The 19869-nt window shown below is 44.4% G+C and overlaps 1 protein-coding gene across 8 annotated transcripts in view; it reads right to left on the bottom strand.

Moving 5' to 3' along the window:
- Positions 1–1253: 1253 nt before the first annotated feature.
- The window catches only part of LOC135378039 (zinc finger homeobox protein 4-like), a 253994-nt gene continuing 235378 nt past the window's right edge, over positions 1254–19869 (bottom strand). For all 8 annotated transcript variants that reach the window (XM_064610870.1, XM_064610877.1, XM_064610874.1 and 5 more), the window contains one exon: positions 1254–5374. In XM_064610870.1, coding sequence (XP_064466940.1) covers positions 4875–5374 — 500 coding nt within the window. In that variant the 3' untranslated portion in view covers positions 1254–4874. The remainder of the gene's footprint in view (positions 5375–19869) is intronic.

The raw sequence follows: 19869 nt of genomic DNA, 5'->3' as shown, positions 1-19869 counted from the left end.
GTCAAGTCTGACGGCGCAGTAATGCGTCGGTGTTGCGCATATTATGCAAGTAGACGATTTCCAAAAATCCCATAGCGCCGTTTCAAGCTATGTGAACGTTGTATGCCGGAAAGGACGAGAACCCGTTTCCGTACAGTTTCGGTTCTTCATCTCTCGGCCCATAGTACACGGAATGTGAAGGTCACTGAAAACGAAATGTGAAGCACTATTCTACCTTCCCGGTGACACTCAGCGGTCAGGATGCAACGCGTGCGAAAAAGAGCACGGGGAGTTCTTGAAATCGTCTGTTGCGTAAGAAAGCCTCGTATGCCACGGATATCACGAAATTCAGTCCCAGGCAGGCCGCGATAGAAGAACATCATCCCAGCAACGAAAGAGACGCCAACAGTACTAGAGACTCCAAAACCGCGAGGCCCAGAGTCAGCCTTTGAGTCAAATCCATTACGTGCGAAGAGAGGAAAGAACTGGTATGGAACATGGACGGAGGAGTGGAAGCAAGTGGAAAGAGACCGTCTGGCTCGTTATTGGGCGCTCTCACAGATGGCGCCACTAGCATACGAGTAAGACTCGTCAAGTACCCCTGGTGGGACGCTTTGCGCACCATTCAGTGGCTCTGCAGCATGCAAGTTTCGAAAAACCGCGCGCGTGTTGATCGCGGTACGCTATGGAGAATGGGACGACTGATGTTTTCTCTTGTTTGTTTTGTTTTCTTTCTCTTCTTTTTCTCTTTGTGTGTGTGTGTGTGTGTAGCGATGAGGTAAGGCGGAGAGAAGACAATTGTGGAGATGTTGGCCCCAACAACCGGAGGGTCCCACTGCTGGTGCCTTTTCATCAACTGCCATTGTTTAATCGTACAGGAGGAATCTTGCAGGTCATGTTACCGCAACTTCGTAGACATAAAAGTACAAATATAGTAGCCACGTATTACTGCTGTCACTACTAACAGTATTTGATTAGGCACTGCGACTATCATACTGTTAATGATTCCTTCGCGTAACACCCCATGTCATCATAATGTATTTGTCGTCGTCGTTGTTTGTACCTCTGTGTTGCTTAGATAACAGAATTTTGTAGTGGGCGTCTTGCACTGTGAAGAAAAGTGCGCGTGTGTTGAAACCGTTAGAAGTGGTCATTCTACATAGTTGTGCTCCAAGCAATATATTCCAAGCAGTTTCTCCCCACTACCCTCCTCCCACAGACTTTACTAGCGTCCTCCAGGGAAGAAACAACACAAAATACTTTGTCAAGTATGTTTCTTTCTCTTTTTTTTTTCTTTTTCACGTAAGACATTTTATTTCAGAACTTCAAGCCAACTACATGAGCTGTGATGTAAAAACCTAGAACCGTTTTGTCATCGTCAGCATCTTTACTGTTACCGTCAATATTATTGTTCTTATTACATCGTCTAAGTGACATACCAAAAATAGACTTGCAGCGATTACGTATTTCAGAAAACCATTGGCCAGTTCGTGTTTTGAACAAAGAAGGCAGTCAAAATGCATGAAACGGAACGAATGACAATTTTGGTACTGCAATACCACCGAAACACATGAATGAAAATCACACTGACCGGATGCATTTGCACGCAATCTAGAATACCGAAACTATAGGCAGCTGACGCAAACAGAGGCAATAGGTTTAACAAAGGTTAACCAACAACAGGACACCCAACGCAACAATGGTACCGGGATGCAAGAAAGGTTCCTTAGTGACATTTGGAACAAATATATTTGTCGCCGGAGCGGTTGCAGATGGATGTAGCTCCTAGTATCGGACACTCGAGATGTGATTGGCTCGCCACAAAATTCAGTATGTACAGTAAACATTGCAGTGTTAAGATGAACTGTAAACAAAGCGTTCCTTCCAGCCCTGACTACAGTAATAGACTGAACGGAAGAGCACATGAGTGAAAAATACGTGACAGCACACTACGTTGTTTCCGAAAACAAAATATAAAAACGTCCATCCACAGCCATTCGTTATAAACACTGGTCAACCTCATCCTACAGGATATATGCACCCAGCATGTGTGTATATTTGTATATATATATACAGGCACGTACATTCATGCATGTATGTATACACACATCTATACGTAAAACATATGCATACGTATTGTATGCACATGCATATAGGAACTTGAAGATACTATTTTTATCTTAGGTTTGAGGTAGTAGAAACACTTGCGTTCTGGGCAGCTACCCAAAGAACGGGCGGAGACTTCGGGTGCTTCCCGATAATCGTATGAGCTAAACTCAACTGCGGCTCTTGAGGTGTGCCCGGACAAACAAACGTCAGGAACCAACGGGAGCCCTGAGCCAACGAGCCCTTAATACGTATATAAGTCGGATGAATGTTGCTGTCGTATTTACACTTGGTCTCTTGGCGTTGGTCGGGTGGCCCGTCTCAAAAATAGTGAAGCTGTGAATTTAGAATTTGTTCGTGTTTGTGTGTGACATTCATGTATGTTCAATGTGCCTGAGGTCGATAACGGACTGCACAGAAAGGCGTGCATCCAGTAGTAACCCGTACGTCAGATGGGCCAACAGCCCAAGGTCTGAAACAAGGATACCTGCTGCCACCGGCTGACATTCCTCTTCCTGATACTGCCTAAACAAAAGAGAGCAAGAACGAAAAAACGACGCTGGGCAAACCACTTGGTTCTTGATTGCACGTAATATGTTGTGGAACAAGAGGCTGTGCCACCTAGAGCATTGCAAAAAACCAACGGGAACGCGGGACATATTTAAATACTTCTGCATTTTAAGGGGAGGTAAGACGTTTTTATTTGGGTAAAACACAGTTACGTCTAGAGGGATCTATCACGACGACGTATTTCTTTTGACAGACATTCCAAAAGTGGCGTCATCCTACGTTTCATACGGCGAAACCATTTTCTTTTGGGATTACAAAGCGCTTTTAGATTACTCACTGTGTTCTAATATCACGCCTCTTTAGAGCAAACAAGAGTAATTGGGAAACTGTTTATGTGTATGCTCGTCCCTGTTAGCAGAAGGTGTATTGTGTGGATTTTACGATGCAGTTATTGCTTCAACTATCAATATTTTTTTCTATATCAATGATTGGTAATTCAAACGGGGGATCACGAATCCACTACTCAGCATTCTCAACGCGTTAGAAACTGTCTTTGTTTGCGCATACAGTGAACAACACAAAGATCAGTGATAGCGAAGAGCATAAGTAATTACCTCTATTGGGAAATAGCTAAGGTAAACATATTTATAATCACTAAAGCGCCTAAGGACCCACTGCTAAATATTTTGAGACGGTTTCCGGTGGAAAATACGAGTTTGCAGGGTTATTTTGGCTCAGCAACACATTCACGAATATGTCTGCTCAATACTTGTTAAAACTACGTAACGACGCCCAAAACTAAGTGTCAAGGGTATATATATATAGTGAAGTGAATTGTGCACAAGGTAACTCAGGTAAGATGGTTTCGCTTTTCATACTATGGAAGCACCATGGCTAAAGATAGTTGTTTCAATTTCCTTTTTCGTTACTTTCAGTTTTCCTGCAAGCTCAGTTGGCTTTCCAAACCCGGTAGGAACTTTCACAGCAGCATAGGATTCCTCAGTGCGTGCAACAAAGAAACTGTAATACATGTCCAGAAGTGAATACAATAGTATAGGATCCCTCTCCGCAATTGCACCAGAATGACTGATGGACTTTTGAACACTACCTTGACCATAAAGCAGAGATGAAACGACAGCGTGTTTTCAGCACACTAACATTTTTGTTCATACATACACACACTCACACACAAGATGGCAGAGGATAAGTTTTCGACATTTTTTTTTACAAAACAGTTATTGATGTTCCATTAGTCTATCCCAGGTTATAACGCGACAGGTATAAACAAACCCATCATCAGTTCAGCAACAACAGGAAATCACACTCTGCTCGCATCGAACATAATCACAATATCTGGACATACAAAGACGTCATTTTTTGTTTGTGTTAGGAACTGTTGTCAGCACAGTAACTGTGCTTGTATATATATTTGTATATACTATATATTTTGTTTTGGTTTGCGCGTCCCATTCACACTAAAAGACACAATGGGAACGAAAGGCGCCCGTCTGTGCATGTGCGCAGCCACGTCGACATACGTACACATAGACAGCCCCTTTCCAACGAACCAAATGCAAAACCCCCACGGTGTACCACTTGAACCAACTCGTGGGACATACACAATTTGTAACGAAAGGAAACACTTTTGAAATGCGGTTTATAACTTGAATAATGTAATAGATAGGAACCATGTGATCGCATCCCCGTTCAGGCGGCAGCGACCTACGCCTGCACGAAAGGCAAGCTAGGATTGACCTAGCAACTACTTATCGAGAAAGAGTTATTGCAAGAGATCCGAACCAACACAGCCATTTCCTTGTTTCGCTTTATACACACCTAAAACATTTACTTACACGTACATGCATTGTACAAAAGAAAACACCCCAGTGACGTTCTGAGCCTCCGTCACTAATGCTCGATCAAAATGGACCGAAAATATTGGAGGTAGTCGGTTGATAGCAACGCCCATTGAAAAAAGCGCATCTTCGAGCTGGGTTTAATCTACACCCCTGAGCTATATCGGTACTTTTCCCTGATGGTCACCAAGGAATACACTTCCGGCACAGGTCCAAACTGTTTCACACAGATACCACAGCACAGTAAAACAAATATGTTTACCCGTTTACCGCGTCTTCTGCAGGTTTTTTTTTATAGAAAGTTTTACACATACACAGCACACCACCCTGGCAACCCAATAGGAAGAAGACTGGCAGCCGTCCGTAACACATATACTTTGGGAAACATGAAAGTCTACATCCTATGATGACATCCATTCCTTCCTAATTGTTATTAATGGTGTCAGCCTTTGCCTTGTGATGCTCGGACTCACAGTGAAACTTGAATTCCCGAGCGGTTGGATGTCGGTCTCTGCAGCGTCGGCATTCCCAGGCACGCTGCACCAGTCGCAGGAAGGGCTTGAAGTCGGCTCCCACGTTCGGTGGCTTGCCCGCCGCAAAGCAACCAGCGCGCTGGTGAGCTGACACCAGAGATTCACTAGGGAATACCAGCTGACATTTCTTGCAGACAAAACCTACGTCGACGTCCACTTCAGACGCAAGGAGTAGGTCCGCCTCGCTGACAAGCCGGCGGAGGTCGTCGCGGGTTCCGGTGCCCGGCTCGGGAGAGATGCGAGCGACGGCCGCCGCCGGCAGGGCTACTTTGGCGCTCACGTCCGGGATGCAGCTCGACGGCAGTGGCAGTAGCGTAAGTGGCGTGCCTCCGTAGACGCTCCCCGCAGCAGCCTCGTAGAAGGACGGTGGCGGTGGAGTGCTGTTGGCAGCTGAAACAGCGGAATTCATAGGTCACTTCGAAGGACAGAACTGGTACCGCTCTTGATACGTTCATGGGAAATAATTTGAGAAAAAAATGGTGCATAGATGAAAAAATTCATACACTCACAAACATATTATTCTTGAAAGAAAAAAATCCGTGTTAGCGCCGAGAAGCAACTCAGGAACATGATATAAGTACGCGCAGCGCATACAACATAAAAAGGAAGAGGGAAGCAGAAATCACTTTCTGATGGGCAGTTGGTCACACGAGGAAACAGCATAAAGCATAAGAACAAAAGTTGTCAAATTAGGTTGCTTCGTCGTCTAACTGCAGGATACAGAAAAGACGGGACTGGCGAAGAAAAAAAAACATACATCCTTTAGAAAGGAGCGAGACTATGGCAACAATGTTGGCCCACCCAAGTAACGGCAGAGACACTTGAAGAATGCTACCCTCTGCGCTCTCTCTTCTATGCCAGCCACCCGTCTTCATTTTTCCACGTGACAATCGTGACAAATGATAAACAGAAGAGTCATGCCGCCAGTGGAAAGAACATTACCAACCGGTGGGCAGAAAACGGACTCAGTTGATGACGTACAAGGATATAAAGAAATCGCAAAAACAAAAGCGTGGCAGAAACCGCTGGAAAGACAGAAAAGCAGTTTATTACCCCTAACATTTTCAATTGAATCTCTCAGTTCGGAGGCGGCAGAAAGAAGCGGCAAGACGAGCCACAGCATGAAGCTGCTGTGGCGCGTGTACTTTTTGGCTTGCGCAAAAACACGCATATAATACATGGAGGGTGTCCGCGCTAGCTGTGGTGAGGATTAAAGAAAATAATAATAAGGATTTTTTTTTAATACAGTGATTGGCTATTCTTGGTTAAGTGAGCCTCCTGGAGTGTCGTCCTAATTAATTTTCACTAATGAACTTTTTAATTACGAAAAATAGAAATAAATTTGGCCCAATGACAATGTCTGCTCCTTTGGTGGTGCTGGTTGTGGTTGTGGTGATGGTGGAACTGCGTGTCGTATAGTCCGTCACGCGGAGGCGCATCTGCCCCCTTAAGTGGGTATTGGTTATTGCAGTAATTAAAAATGAGAGTTGGGGGCCTTGTGGCTTTTTTGCCCTACTTAACACCCCATACTTGGAAGTGTGAAAATAAAGTCATCTACGATGCCGTTGCCCTTTTTCGGAGAAAGGATCGAGCCAATAGGAAGTTTTAGTACATCGGAAGGTGTTCACAATAACATTTCCGAACACATACTAAACCAATCACCTTCTTTTTCTTTCTTCTTCTTCTGCTTCTTTTTTTGGAGCGAGTAACATCACATTGCTAAACTCGGATTTGATAACTTTTATCGTATCGTTTTCGTAGAATTCTTCCGATGCACTAAAACTCGAAAAGGAAGCGCAAGGAAATGGGCCCGGAAAAATGCCAGATTTGAAGGCCATTTTTGTCACTCCCTCAGAAAGTCGCTTTTTCCTTTCCCATAAATGCGAGGGAGACCAACAGTTCCCGCTTGTTGTCCCTCGCATTTAAGGGAAAGGGGCGTTTTGGGGGAAGCGACAAAAATGGCCTCCAAATCTGCCGTTTTTGCGGGCCCATTCCCCCGCGCAATATTCACTCGATCTTTTTTTCCCAAAAACTGTAACGGCATCAAGGGAATAGATTTCAAGAGATAGACTGATCATAATAGATTTCGTCATTGCGCCGAGCTTCTATCTTTTGGTAATTAAAAAGTTCATTAGTGAAAATTAGCGAGGACAACGGTCCAGGAAGTCGCCCTCATTTAGCCAACGATATATCGCCTATTTTTCCTTAAAAGAAATACTGACCACATTTAGCGCACACCCTGTATGTAGCGCAGGGTAATTCAGAAGAACGACTGTTTCCCACGTACGGACATACATCAAAGGAAAGGTTTAGTTGTTCAAAGCTTTGTACCTATACTCACACTATAGCTGTTCTGAGAAAAGGTGTCTCTATATTTACTAATCAGCTAACAGGGTTACAATAATTGCTTCTAAATTGATTGATCAAGGCTGTTGGTGACGCGCCTGTGCTCCAGGACCCAATGACCAAGCGCCAAGTGGTAACCAAGCCAGTTTAATCATGCACGCCATCCTCGCGTCATTTCTTCGTTGTCCTCGTTGTCTCCTTGGCCCAGCCAAACGACGACGACATTACATAGATAACAAGGCTATATGTCGAAATAGAAGTACACTCTTAAAAATGAACTTCACCACATAGCACGCTCCTGGCCAACCATCCTCCCGAATGATATCGTTATCTGCCCTGATTTGTTGAAAACGTGAGGCGTACGCCTTTTTTGTGACAATTATGAACAGCATAAGTGTCTCAAACTAGGGTCCGCCCCACGTTTTCCACAAATCAGGGACGAGAATGTTGTCATTCGGAATGATGGTTGGCTAGGAGCGTGCTATGTGGTGAAACTCATTTTTAAGAGTGTACCCCCGCTCTCAATACATTCAGATACTGTACATCCTGATCACCTGATCCTGAATCTTAAATTCTGATCACCCGATTTATCAAGCAATGTCAATAAATTTCTTATTACAGGACATGCAGGCTACGACACAGGGAACTCCACAGGGTTCGACGTACCTTCAAAGGCATTTCACCGACTAATTTATTTGCTCAAACTGGAATCAATCGATTGTTTTCTGATCGTTAGGTAAACTAAAGAACGGAACTCGCCCCCCATACCCCCCACCCACATAAAAAAAGAAGAAATAAAAAGAAAAAAGCTATGTGTAATGTCCCCGAAAGAACATTTACACCTAACCGTTTGAATTCTAGTTGAATGTACATAGAATCTACAGAATGTACAACAGATTAGTAGAATGCACATGAATTACACGGATGCCTGAACGACGGTTCTAAGTTGATGTCTCAAGAAAACTCCCTACGGTTCACTCGCTGGTGAGAAACGGAAGAAGTCGCAGGGGGGGGGGGGGGTTCTTTTTATCCTTTACAGAGTTTTTATTTTAAAAAATGCCATGTGAGCAGCATAGATGTCGTTTTTGCAGTTGAGTACTACGGCCAGTCGGACATCCTCTCGAAAAAGTATGCGACTACAAGATGAATAACTACCTAAAATTGGTTAATTAACTCTTTAATTAGGGGATTTTGGGCAGAAGCGAGTTAGCAGAATAAAAGACTAAACCAGTTGAAAGTCATTGCACGTTTAAAACACCCTGAAGCACGCACGTGCGTTTGCATATCCATCCCCGAATTTTGATATGCAAATTAGCGGAAACTAAAAAAGCGCACTTCAGGAACGCATCATGCACCTTCGCCGACAGAGGCTTATCTTGGCCGGAAAGCGGTTTATCTGGCCCGCAGATCGGCACCTACTCCAATCACCTCAATCACCCCAAATCACGTGGCCACCTGACGTGAAATGAGAGCTGTACTCCCTGCGTTCCCGGTTGCCGCGGTTTCGGTTTTGGCTCATTTACATATCAAACTTGGGGGTGGGTATCCTAACGCACGTGTGTGTTTCACAATTCTTTAAACGTGGAATGACTTTCAACTAGGATAGTCTCTCATTCTGCAGTCTCGCCTTTGCCCGAAATCCCCTAATTAGAGAGTTAATTAATGAATTTTAGGTAATTATTCATCATGTAGTTGCATACATTCTTCGAAAGGATGTCCGCCTGGCCGTAGAACTCAACCGCAAAAAATGACATGTATGCTGCTCTCATAGCTTTTTTATAAAAATAAGGATTTAAAAAAAAAAAACACCTTGTATATGCGGCGCCATTTTGCATACATTTCTGTGTTCCTTGTGATGTACCTTACGCATATGACATGGCTCACGCACTGTAACTGATACGTGTTTCTTAGTACATTGATCTAAGTAGCCTACGTGGTGGTGGTGCTGAAGATGAGAAGTGCTCGCTATGGTTGGCCAGGCTGAAGCGGGCAGCGTCACGACTAAACGCAGAAAAAAAAACAAAAAAAAACTACACACTGCACTACACTACACTAGAGGCGTGGTATGAGCAGTCTACCGCGTGCAAGTATATACACTCAGCCACATTGCTTCGTCTTACATCAGTCACGTTTTGTATTCAACAGATGTTACGAAAGTGTTAGATTTGGCGCTATAGAACTTTACTATAACCCTTGCTGTGTAAGCTCGAATGACAGTACCACTTCCTTCATCGCTTGTATTATTTCGGTCTCTCCTGAAGGCTGGAGGCGTCTGCTACTGCAAGGAAGAATGCATTGTGCCAGCAACGATTTGCTGAAGTTTATGTCGCAATACTTGAGGCACACACACCAGAAAATCCACAAACTAATGAGCTGAGCATTGAGGTGTCGTCTTCCCTTGTGGCGCAGGTAGAGGGGAGGGACATTGAAACCCTCGGACTTGCAGCAATTCGTCGAGGGCATCGGGTAGCAGCGTTCATGATTATTTAAGGCCTTATACCCCCCTGGGGACTCCTTCGTTTTCTCTGGAAATGAGCCTCATTGCGCATGCGCACGCACGTCTGTCGCCGAACCCTCATTTTATAGTTCGTATTTCACTTTGGCTTTTGTCTCTTTCGCTACTCAAATGAGGGTCAGTATCCATAGGACTGCATTACACGGTCGACGGACTTTCGTCCCCTACACTCACGAATAATTCTACGTTGTAATTGTTTTCACGTTATCGTGGTATCGTGGAAACTGCAAGCGAACTGAGCATTCAAAGTTGTGTATTCGTTATATATCAATGCTGAAAAAGATTGCATCCGGCCGTTGACACGCTGCAGAATACCACTATGCCGCAAGTGCCTTCGACGATTACACAATCCGCAAATAGGCACTCTGCGGCAAATGCAATTCATTAACCCTTTCAGGCCCTGGAATTTTCATTTTGAGCCCATTTTTTTTTAATTGCGTTTTTCTTGCTACTGCGCACCCATATAGGACATCAAGAATATGCAAGTGTTTGAAAACAACTTCTTGACATTTGTGTAAAGGAGAACAGGTCAGTTCTCAGTGAAGGCTTGTAGTATAGTCACGGCCTGGAAAACTTGAAAAAGTCCCAGTGCTAGATGATAGGCATGAGTTGCTCCACTTCGCCTCCATTTGTATCTGTGGATGTCTCGTTCTTGGACACCGAATAATGATTTGATTTGATTTGTAAAAGAAAAAAATTGAGATGTTAGTCTCGAGCCACTCGGGACTGGCTACTCCAGGACGCGTTATTCAGAAAAGAAGAAAGGGAAACTACACAAATCTATACACTTTGAAATGGAATAGATGAAAACATCACCACAAAACTTGGCACCAAGGGCAACACTCTAGTAGAGTTCACGTGTGAAAATCTCTATGATTTATTTCGTGAACAACACCATGTTTGGTATGCACTCGGAAAAGAAATGCATCGATATGGTGCGTCACACTGTAGGTCATTGCAAGTTGTCACCTGTTCGTACAGCTGAGAAGAGATGTGCCACTGGAGCACATTGCTCATTATCATGATGGTTCACTACGTGTGCTCTCATACACTTCTGTGCTTTATTTGCTGCTTTTGCATCGTTGGGCGAGCGCCCCCTCCCCATACTAAAGCTAATCATCAGACACGTCCGTACCTCCCTCTCCCCTTCCTTTCACGTCATTCGAGAAAGAACCCCTCCCCCCCCCCCGCCCCCGGAGTGAGGGTCCGGACCGTCCCCTATTTGAAAATCATGAGAGAGTGCCAAAATTAAGATGATCGCATGTTATACCACAAGAGCTGCATGAGCCATCGACATACGCGCCCGATATCCACAACCACTGAGCCCTGGCGGCGTCAAAATCGCCGAAATGATCAATACCTCGGAATACAAAAGGCAAGCGCGCACCGATCAGTTTCTCAACGCAGTGATGTTTCGTGGGTCTCACTTTACGTATTCAAAAAAGTTCAATGTCGTTACCCTGTAGAGAAAGCCGCAATAAAATGACAAAGTTCACCCATTCCGCGTTCATGGCCACGACCCAGCTCCTCCATTTTTAGCGCTTCGTCTTCGTCTCGGCACGCGACTAACAAAAGAAAATTTATGCCGCCGACGTGTGGGACGCCCAACATACAATTCTATGTCGGTTCAACTGGTTTCGGTTTTGTTTCGAGACGCACGAACACTTTATCTGACCTGTCCGATTTTGACGACACCAGGGCCGAAAGGGTTTTAAATCCAAGATTCTCAACAAGTCATATGATTTCTGAACCAATTGGAGACTTTTGAAAACTGAAGACGTTTATGGGCTGTGCAATGGGACACGCACGTCACCTTTAAAAGTGGGCGTCAATCCTCAGGAAACAGCAGGAGCATGCATATATATAGTACTAATTGCAATGTAGGAAAGCCACTGGATGTGTCATCGTGCAAACGTGCATCCAGGCATCAGGCTATACTCGAGACTAGATGTAGCATTAACGTCGGCCTAACATTGCTTTCATCGAGGAAATGAAGAAGAAAGGGCGCAAAATATGAGCGACTGGCGCAAGGGAGTCCAGCCCTGTACCAATGAAATCACAAACCGGTCTCGCGCACCTCCAGCAGACGAAATGTCTTGGAAGGACAAAACAGGGAGACACGGATGTTCTTTTTTTTTTTTTCTTCTTTTAGGTTACTTTCGCTCTCACAGAGAGAGCTTAATGAGCTCGAAATGATGGGACGGTTGGTGGCGATCTTCAAAAGTCGTGAACGAAACATTTGCTTTAACGATCGCCGGAGAAGTCTTTCTTTATTATTTCCGTTGTTTTCCTCCCTTTCTTACCTGCTCGCCTATATCATATCCGCGACTACCATAGAATTCTCAGTAAGTATAGTTCTTTCATGTTTTTCCCCTTTGGTAACGCCACATTAAGACGTGCGCGTCATACATGTAAGAACATTAGAGAGCGTGGCACTGTGAAATGTATTTCAAATGAATGAATATCGACGGCGTGCAGAGAAATTAGGTGGGACGTTGTACTGGTGACATGTTTGCAAAATAACAGAAATTTCCATCAAGAGAGAGCGAGAGAAGAGAAATTTGAGACATAAGGAATTGTGGACACACACATATAAAGAGACGATCCTCTGTAAAAAAAGGTACCAATGTGCAAATGACAGATGCATAACATGCACGTCAAGTAACACGCATCCTAAATGCTCATTGTAAGTATTTATAAATAACAGAATTGGTTTATGAAAGCCATGGCCAGGTGAACGGCTCCTAACTCGAAGTTTTTCCTTCTTCCTTTAGTAAATCTCTGGATTTTCCTATTGTCAACTTGCACGTTTTGAACATCATCATTTTTCCTTCATTCATTTCTTGTTGTTGTTGTTGTTGTTTGAGCAGGTTCGAGTCGCAAACTCTTTTAGAGGCCGTCGCTCAATGATACGCCGATGTCCCACTTAACTGTGCATGTATAAATGCAGGTTACCAGCATCAGAACTATGTAACCTGTCATTCCTCAAATGTTCTGTCTTATTGTCAGGAATCCATTCGAACGTGCTAATATGACGAAACGAAATCAAACTACGAGTTTTTCGTGCGGGTTCATTAACCAATGATGATGACATCTGGCATTACACCGATGGAATATTATGCAAGTTTGTATTTCCATCTACGGAATAATTTACAGCTCACTTTAAACTAGGGTAATTAAAAATAAACTACTAGCCGTGCAAACACACACGCCCATGACGTAGTGACCGCAACAATTCATTGCAAAAGGCAACTGCCACAGAGTCACAGTTCATCTAAATGAGACTTGAGCGTTCTGCTTCCAGACAGTGATGTAATAATTGCCGAAGTGATTTAACGTAAACGAATGAAGTCGTGTCGTTTTGACGCCTCTCATTTTCCGCATTCCTAAGTGCACTTGTCGAAAGACGAACAGTGACTTGAGCGGCAGAACCACTTGTTTGGGTCTACCTAGACGAACAATCTGTACCGGTTCGACGATGTGTCATAATCCATCACTGAAGGCCCGTAGCAAGATGTCTACATTTTCGACATCAGCCCTCCTCCCAACTCTCTCGCCCAGACTGCTTTCGACTTTGTAATTATCCATAAGCTAAGTAGTTATTTAAATTCAGACAGAGTGTTGAGAGAGCGATGCACTCATCGCGCTCGTCTCTTTCAATCCCGGAACCACATCTCACGCACCTGCGCCTCGGGGATCCAATTTATGACTTCGTGGAATGCCGTTTCTTACGCCAATGTCACTTCAGTCCCATGCTCGTAATGTTGAACATTTAGTGCATTTCTTTAAAGTGGGTGGTGTTAGCTTTCTTTCTAAGAACAATAACAATGTAAACGCTCCGAACAACAACAAATATAATGATGATGATGAATGGGGAAATTCGCCAAGTGAGTCAGCACGCTCCGAGTCGGCAACTAAACCGTAGTCGCCCTGCAACTAACTCGGCTCTGAAAAGTGCGCAGTGGCAAAGTACTGTGAAAAACAAAGATATTATCACTTGCATACTAAGTAAAAGGGTACACTATTCGGCTAAGTAATATGTGACAAAGATAAAATATATTCCATGTAGGTACGACATACCTGGTCAGTGGGCTTTACGATAGCAGCACACAGAGACACTATTTGCAACTACTGAGATCATGGCCGCTAATAAACTATTGACGCCGATACCAAACTTTAGGCTGATATAGAGTAACCTCAAGTATACCATATCGACTTAACAGATATACGCTGAACAATATTTTCAAGATATTGGGTGGCTCAGCACTTTTTCTCGTCGTATCGTTGAATAGAGTCGTGAAGGACTCTATTCCGCGTCAATCAATTTATGACGGACGAAATATGGTGAATACGGTTCGCAATGGGGCACAAAAGTTCCGAGACAAGGAATCACCTACAACAAAAGCATAAAGTGTGTGAATTTGCAGTAAAAGCACAGTAGATGCTATTATTACTCATGTTTTGACATTTTCAGAACTGACTGACGTGGACTGAAGCCCACTCCTGGATGGCGGATGACACTAAAGTTGGACTGTCTATCATCCCCCATTAATAATGCTTGAGATGTTATGCCATTACGCCACAGAACAGATTATTTTCTAGATGTATAGCCAGGTATCTCCAAAAATGATACATTGTACTGATACGCGAACTGAAGTGAGCCATCCATACTGATAGCTGCAAAGTTTGAAAGAAAAAAAGAGGGAAGTCAAAGGAGTACAACTTGAAAAGCTTTGGTTTATTAAACGAAAGCTTTTCAAGTCTTATCTCTTGTTCGTTTGTTTGTTTAGGTTAGCCTGAATTTCGGCTTGCTACTCCAATTTATGCTGATGACGTAGAATAGCATGTTGCCTGTGAACAGGTAGCCGATTTCTTTTCGTGTTAGACCCCAGCGTTATAAGCATGCAATGTACAGTTGTGCCGCTGTACTCGACGAGCCATGCGCAGTTGATGAGTACTTCTACACAGTGTTGCCCGTTATTTTCAAGTTTAATCTTCTATAAAAAAAAACGGACTGCAATTGGGACGAAAATTGTGACGTACGCATACTGAAGGCTCGAATAAATACTTTTTTCTGCGATTGCGCCGCTACCGCTTTATCATACAGCTCGCGTCAAAGTTAACTTGAACGCCGCTCGAGCCTGCGAAGCGGAAAGAGAGCCACCCTACCCTGGCAGCGCCTAGCAGAAAGCAACGCCTTCATAACGATGGCCACTCCTCTAACTGGAATGAGATGACAAAAGCACCCTCCGCCGTTATTTCTTCTAAGCACCAGCAGGGACCGCAGGCCGGGATGGCGTTCAAGTTAACTCTGATGCGAGCTGTACCTTTAACAAAGTCTTGAACTCTTTCACTTGCGCGCCAACGCAATGCAGGGGAGACAAAAAAAAAAAAAATGCTACGCAGCACAGACCGGCAGCATCGGACACAGCAGCGGTGCTCGGAATGCGGGTATAGTGGGGACGTGATAAGGCGACTTTGAGGTTTGCATGTCATCACTTGCTGCTCCAGGGGAGCTATGGCGTACGGGCAATTCCATTAACGGTGGTCTATTCCAGTAGCGTAGCCAGAAAAATATTTCAAGAGGAGTTCATGGGGGAGAGGATCTCAGCATTTTTTCCCTCTCCCAAATGCTCTACCAAAGCTACGATTTCGTGGGAATTGAACTCCCACCCCTCTTCTTGCTACACCACTGGTCTACTTTTATTCTTGCGTTGTTCACTCTTAATTTTTTAAACACCGTGTAAATTAAGGGCGAGTTGAAGAAAACTGCTTATTAATACATAGGACCCAGAAAGACGACTCGTGTATTGTTTAAAAATGAAAACTCGTAGGTTGAGCCGCGTGTCTGAAGAAATTAGCCCAGTTTACAGAGGAGACAAGTTCATTTTCGTGCTCTTTGAAGCGCTCCCTGTCCAGGAATGAAGAAACTCGGAATTGTCACGGCAGAGCACTTATTAATTAGATATAGCATTACGCGCGGATGAGTTTTCATTTCCAGGAATTTCATTAGGGTGCAGCTTTTCTTTTGTGCTGCACCTTTTGTTTTCGTCGTTGAATAGAATAATATGGGATCGGGCGTGAAAAATACTTGGACCTCGCGCCTTTAAGCTTGTCGTCTTTTCCCCTTGCCTACAGTGGAGATCATTAATTCCTGCAAATTAGATCGCGGAAGATTTGCATCCAGCTAATGACGTCCAAACTTCATTAACTTGTTAATTGAGATCATTAAGCAGCTTTAGAGATATATTCGAGTGGGCGAAGAGCGTCTCACGACGGCACTCCATTATTGGGTGTCTTTTGTCTCTCTGCTGATCGCTTTCAGAGGCCAAAAGGTTGGCTTCCGCAGCACTTTTCCTGCACATCGCAGCTTAAGATGTGCTGCCGGCTTACCCTCGCTTTTCGTGGGAAGCACTCTTTGTCGTTAGCCCGATGCAGTTCTCCCGTCTTGACTGTTCAATTGGTCACGTTAAGTCCAAGCGTTAGCGTTCTTAACCTCTGAGATAAACCTCAAGAGATAAACAAAAGACGAATATCTTTCTCATGAACATTTAGGTATTGCTAGTGTGATTACATCGAAAAGTGAATCTACAGAGCAAAACTGTATAAACCAAAGATGAATTTATCGATTGATTCAATTAACGCCTATGTGGAAGGCAAATGCCGTGCAAGAGCGGATGAAGAGGGGTTAAGTGAAGGTGTGTGCGTGTGTGGTTGGGGGGGGAGGGGGTACTAGACTGTGGCTACTATGCTTCCCCCTTCAGGTGGTGTCCCTAGTCGCTGTCCCTTCATGTCCTCGTTACAGAAATAAGGTATTAGCTAATAATCTGAACCGCCTCCCAATAAGACCGAATGTGGAAGGGGAAAATAATTGTAATTGTGCAATTGTAGCGCATAGTGTAACATATAAAATAGTACAAAGGGATGAGCAAATGAAGCTTTAGCGAATGACTACCGTTGTCCTTATTCTCTATACACTTATACGGCCACAGAGTATCATTATTTATAGGTGCATGTTTACGCTAATTCCCTCTCTCTCTCTTTTTCGTTCCAGTCGGAGCCTCTCAGCCGAGCCGAACGTTCCGGCAGCACACAGTCCTAGAGCCATCAACTCCGGGGAAACGGTGTTGGCAAAGAAATGGCAAGAGAGACAAAATCCAGTTGGTTATGGCGTTCCGCAAGTCATCTCAGCGGGTTGTTAATTGGCACGTCTCCGGACGACATGGCCCTGACCCGAGGATCGGCTGTGATGACCTTCGATAGGACTTCATCGATGGCTGTCGCGCTCTTAGACCGGTGAGATTTATGAGTCGCCGCCGAATGCCCCGTTTTTGGAATGAGCTCCATACAAATATACCACCTCTCCGCCACCTCCTGGCTGGATCGCCCTTCCCTCGGCATGCTCGCGTGATCTTTCAATGGGACCCTCCTCCGTCCATTACTTGTCAAACACGAAAGCGCATTCCATCGCTGTTTCGAATCAGCACCGACATTCTCAAAGATCGAACGTTCGCTCCTTCCGTTTCTTTGTTAGACGCCACTGTACTTTAGCCGCTCAGTCCGCATCGAAGGCTGACCATTCCATTTCTGTCGGGACAACGATTTTGCTTAAAATTGCAATTGTTGTCTCTTGCACCTCGAAAGTACCTTCCAAAGACCTGTTTGTGGAACCTGCGCAATGGGCGTACTTGTTACTGCACAACGTGCCGCATGCACCTGTACCAAACCTGCTGTCCAGGTAGGATTTCCCTCAATGAGCGCAACGTTTCACGTCACACGCAAACTTGGAAACAATATCGTTCAGGCGGCGCGAACGGCCTTCCTCGTTGTTCTCGCAGAAATGACGGAAAATGTGCGTCGACGTTTCCCTACAAGTCGGTCCACACGACTTGTTTCTCCTTTTGAGCGGTTTGGCTCCAATTTGAGCTGTTCTCATCCCTACGAGGGCGAAATGTAGGTGCATGACTCGCTGTTAGCCGCTAGGAAAGCAAACAGGCGAAGGGCCGTGAATAGCAATGATTCCTGTTCTCTCCTCGGACCGCAGAGAAGCCTCTGCTTGGGAGTCTGTGGCCATGAATGAGTTTAGCGGCGGCCCACAGCGTACTCTTTTTGCAGCTGAACCACGGCACATGGGTGGAGATGGGCGCCTCCCCGAAACGTCGCCTGTTTCGGAGGTAATTTATGACCGCCAAAACCCCGGAAAGGCCCTCAACGCGGAAAGCAGCTGCACACAGACACTCTCCCGATGCCTCTCCCTTCCCCATCTCTCCATGACTCGTTTTGTTTCTGAATCATTTCGCCGTCCTTTCTTTCTTTCTTTGTTATTTATTTTAGATATCTTTTCTGTTGCCGGAATTGCCGCCACGCTGTCTATGGAATGACCGCAGATCATCCCGCCCTGATATCGTCCATAGAAAGGGGAATGGAGACCATCTAATATGTATACGAAGATGATTTTTGCGCAGAAGAAACAGGAGACGGACATTCAGGACCTCAAAAGTTGAGTGCATCTCTCCCGCGCCAAGCGTGTAGGTAAATCATTCCCCCAACCTTGGGCACCCCGTAACAAAATAGCTCTTAAAAATAAAACATTAAAAAATCAACGCTTAATAATACACCCGTGAAAATACACCTTCCGAAATAAATCGCTAAAAAATCCACACCCTCAAAATAAACAGTGCCAAAATAAATCATAGTTAGGCTTAGCGAGGGAATGTGCCGTATGTTAATTTAAGGACGACACAACGTTTTTTTTAATGCAACGCACAATTCGAACGTTTTTTATGAATATTACTATCATGTTTACTGATGCGTCTTCAAGTAAGGGCTGGAACATTGAAATACGACACGCGTATGAATACAGGAATAACAAGCACCCACTACACGCACCCTTGAGCCTGGTTGAGCTGTTGGTTGAGGCTAAACCCGAAGACGTACTTCGGGTAACTTCTCACGGAAGGCAATGGACGACCACATCCGGAACAGCAAAGCAGTCTCGTTCTCAGGCGAATGCCCATACGGTCCACACCAATTATGACAGGCGTACTATTTTCCGAGGCGGACGTAGGGAGCTTCGGCCGTCAACCAACCACAGAGGATTTATTTTGAAAGATTTATTTTGAACCGGCAATTTCGTGAAGCATATTTCTACGAGTGGATTTTGCCATCGTGGGTATCGACAGAGTTTATTGTTGAAAAGTTATTTTCAAAAGTGGCTTTTTACATGATTTATTTTTCAATGTTTTATTTTTAAAAAATTTATTGCGGGGTCATCCCCCCTGTAAAGCAGTATTTCTCGAGTTTTCCATTTCTTCCTCTCGCTGCGCACGCGCAGACGAGCGTTTTTAGGAACCAAGGAAAAAAGTTTCTAACGCACAAAAAATAAGAGGAAAAAGAAGGAAGCATCAGTAAACTGTCAAGAAAACGAAAATAATAATACGATCGAAGTAGTACCTACGGCCTGATGTGCAGCAAAGCGCTGATCTCAAAATGGATGTTTTTCTTTCTTTATTTTATTTTATTTTTTTGCGTGGCACGATGAGAACGCATTCATTCGCTGTCGTTTTGCCCTCATCTTTATTGGAAAACAGGGGTCTTTCCCCCCTTAGTTTCCCTACTGTAGTCTCATATCTTCCTCGCTTGATGGGGGATGACGTGTCCCAGCAAAAAATATAAATTTTATAGGCCTCTGTGTAAGCTGCGACTCCTCTGCATGAAGACTAGTTACCGTGAGAATGGTATAGTTCCATTCAAAGTAGGGAAATGGGGAAATGCTGTTGGGAGCGGGAATGAACGCATGAGTAAAGAAAAATTACGGCCTCCATAAGTGGAGCGTAAGCCATAGAGGAGGAAAGAAACAAGACAAAAATATGTGAGGGGGCGAACGACAAAATTCGATAATTTCGTCTGGCTGCGAATTGTAGATGGGTGTGAGAAGAACGTACGGCGTGCTTTCAGAGGGGGGTCCATCCTGCGATGGATTACGTCGAAAAAAAAAAAAGGAAAGAAAATAAAAAAAATATAG

Source organism: Ornithodoros turicata, chromosome 1 (genome assembly GCF_037126465.1).
Source record: "Ornithodoros turicata isolate Travis chromosome 1, ASM3712646v1, whole genome shotgun sequence".
Taxonomy (NCBI): Eukaryota; Metazoa; Arthropoda; class Arachnida; order Ixodida; family Argasidae; genus Ornithodoros; species Ornithodoros turicata.
Note: the sequence above shows the minus strand (reverse complement) of the source record. Positions and strands in the feature narration are given on the sequence as shown.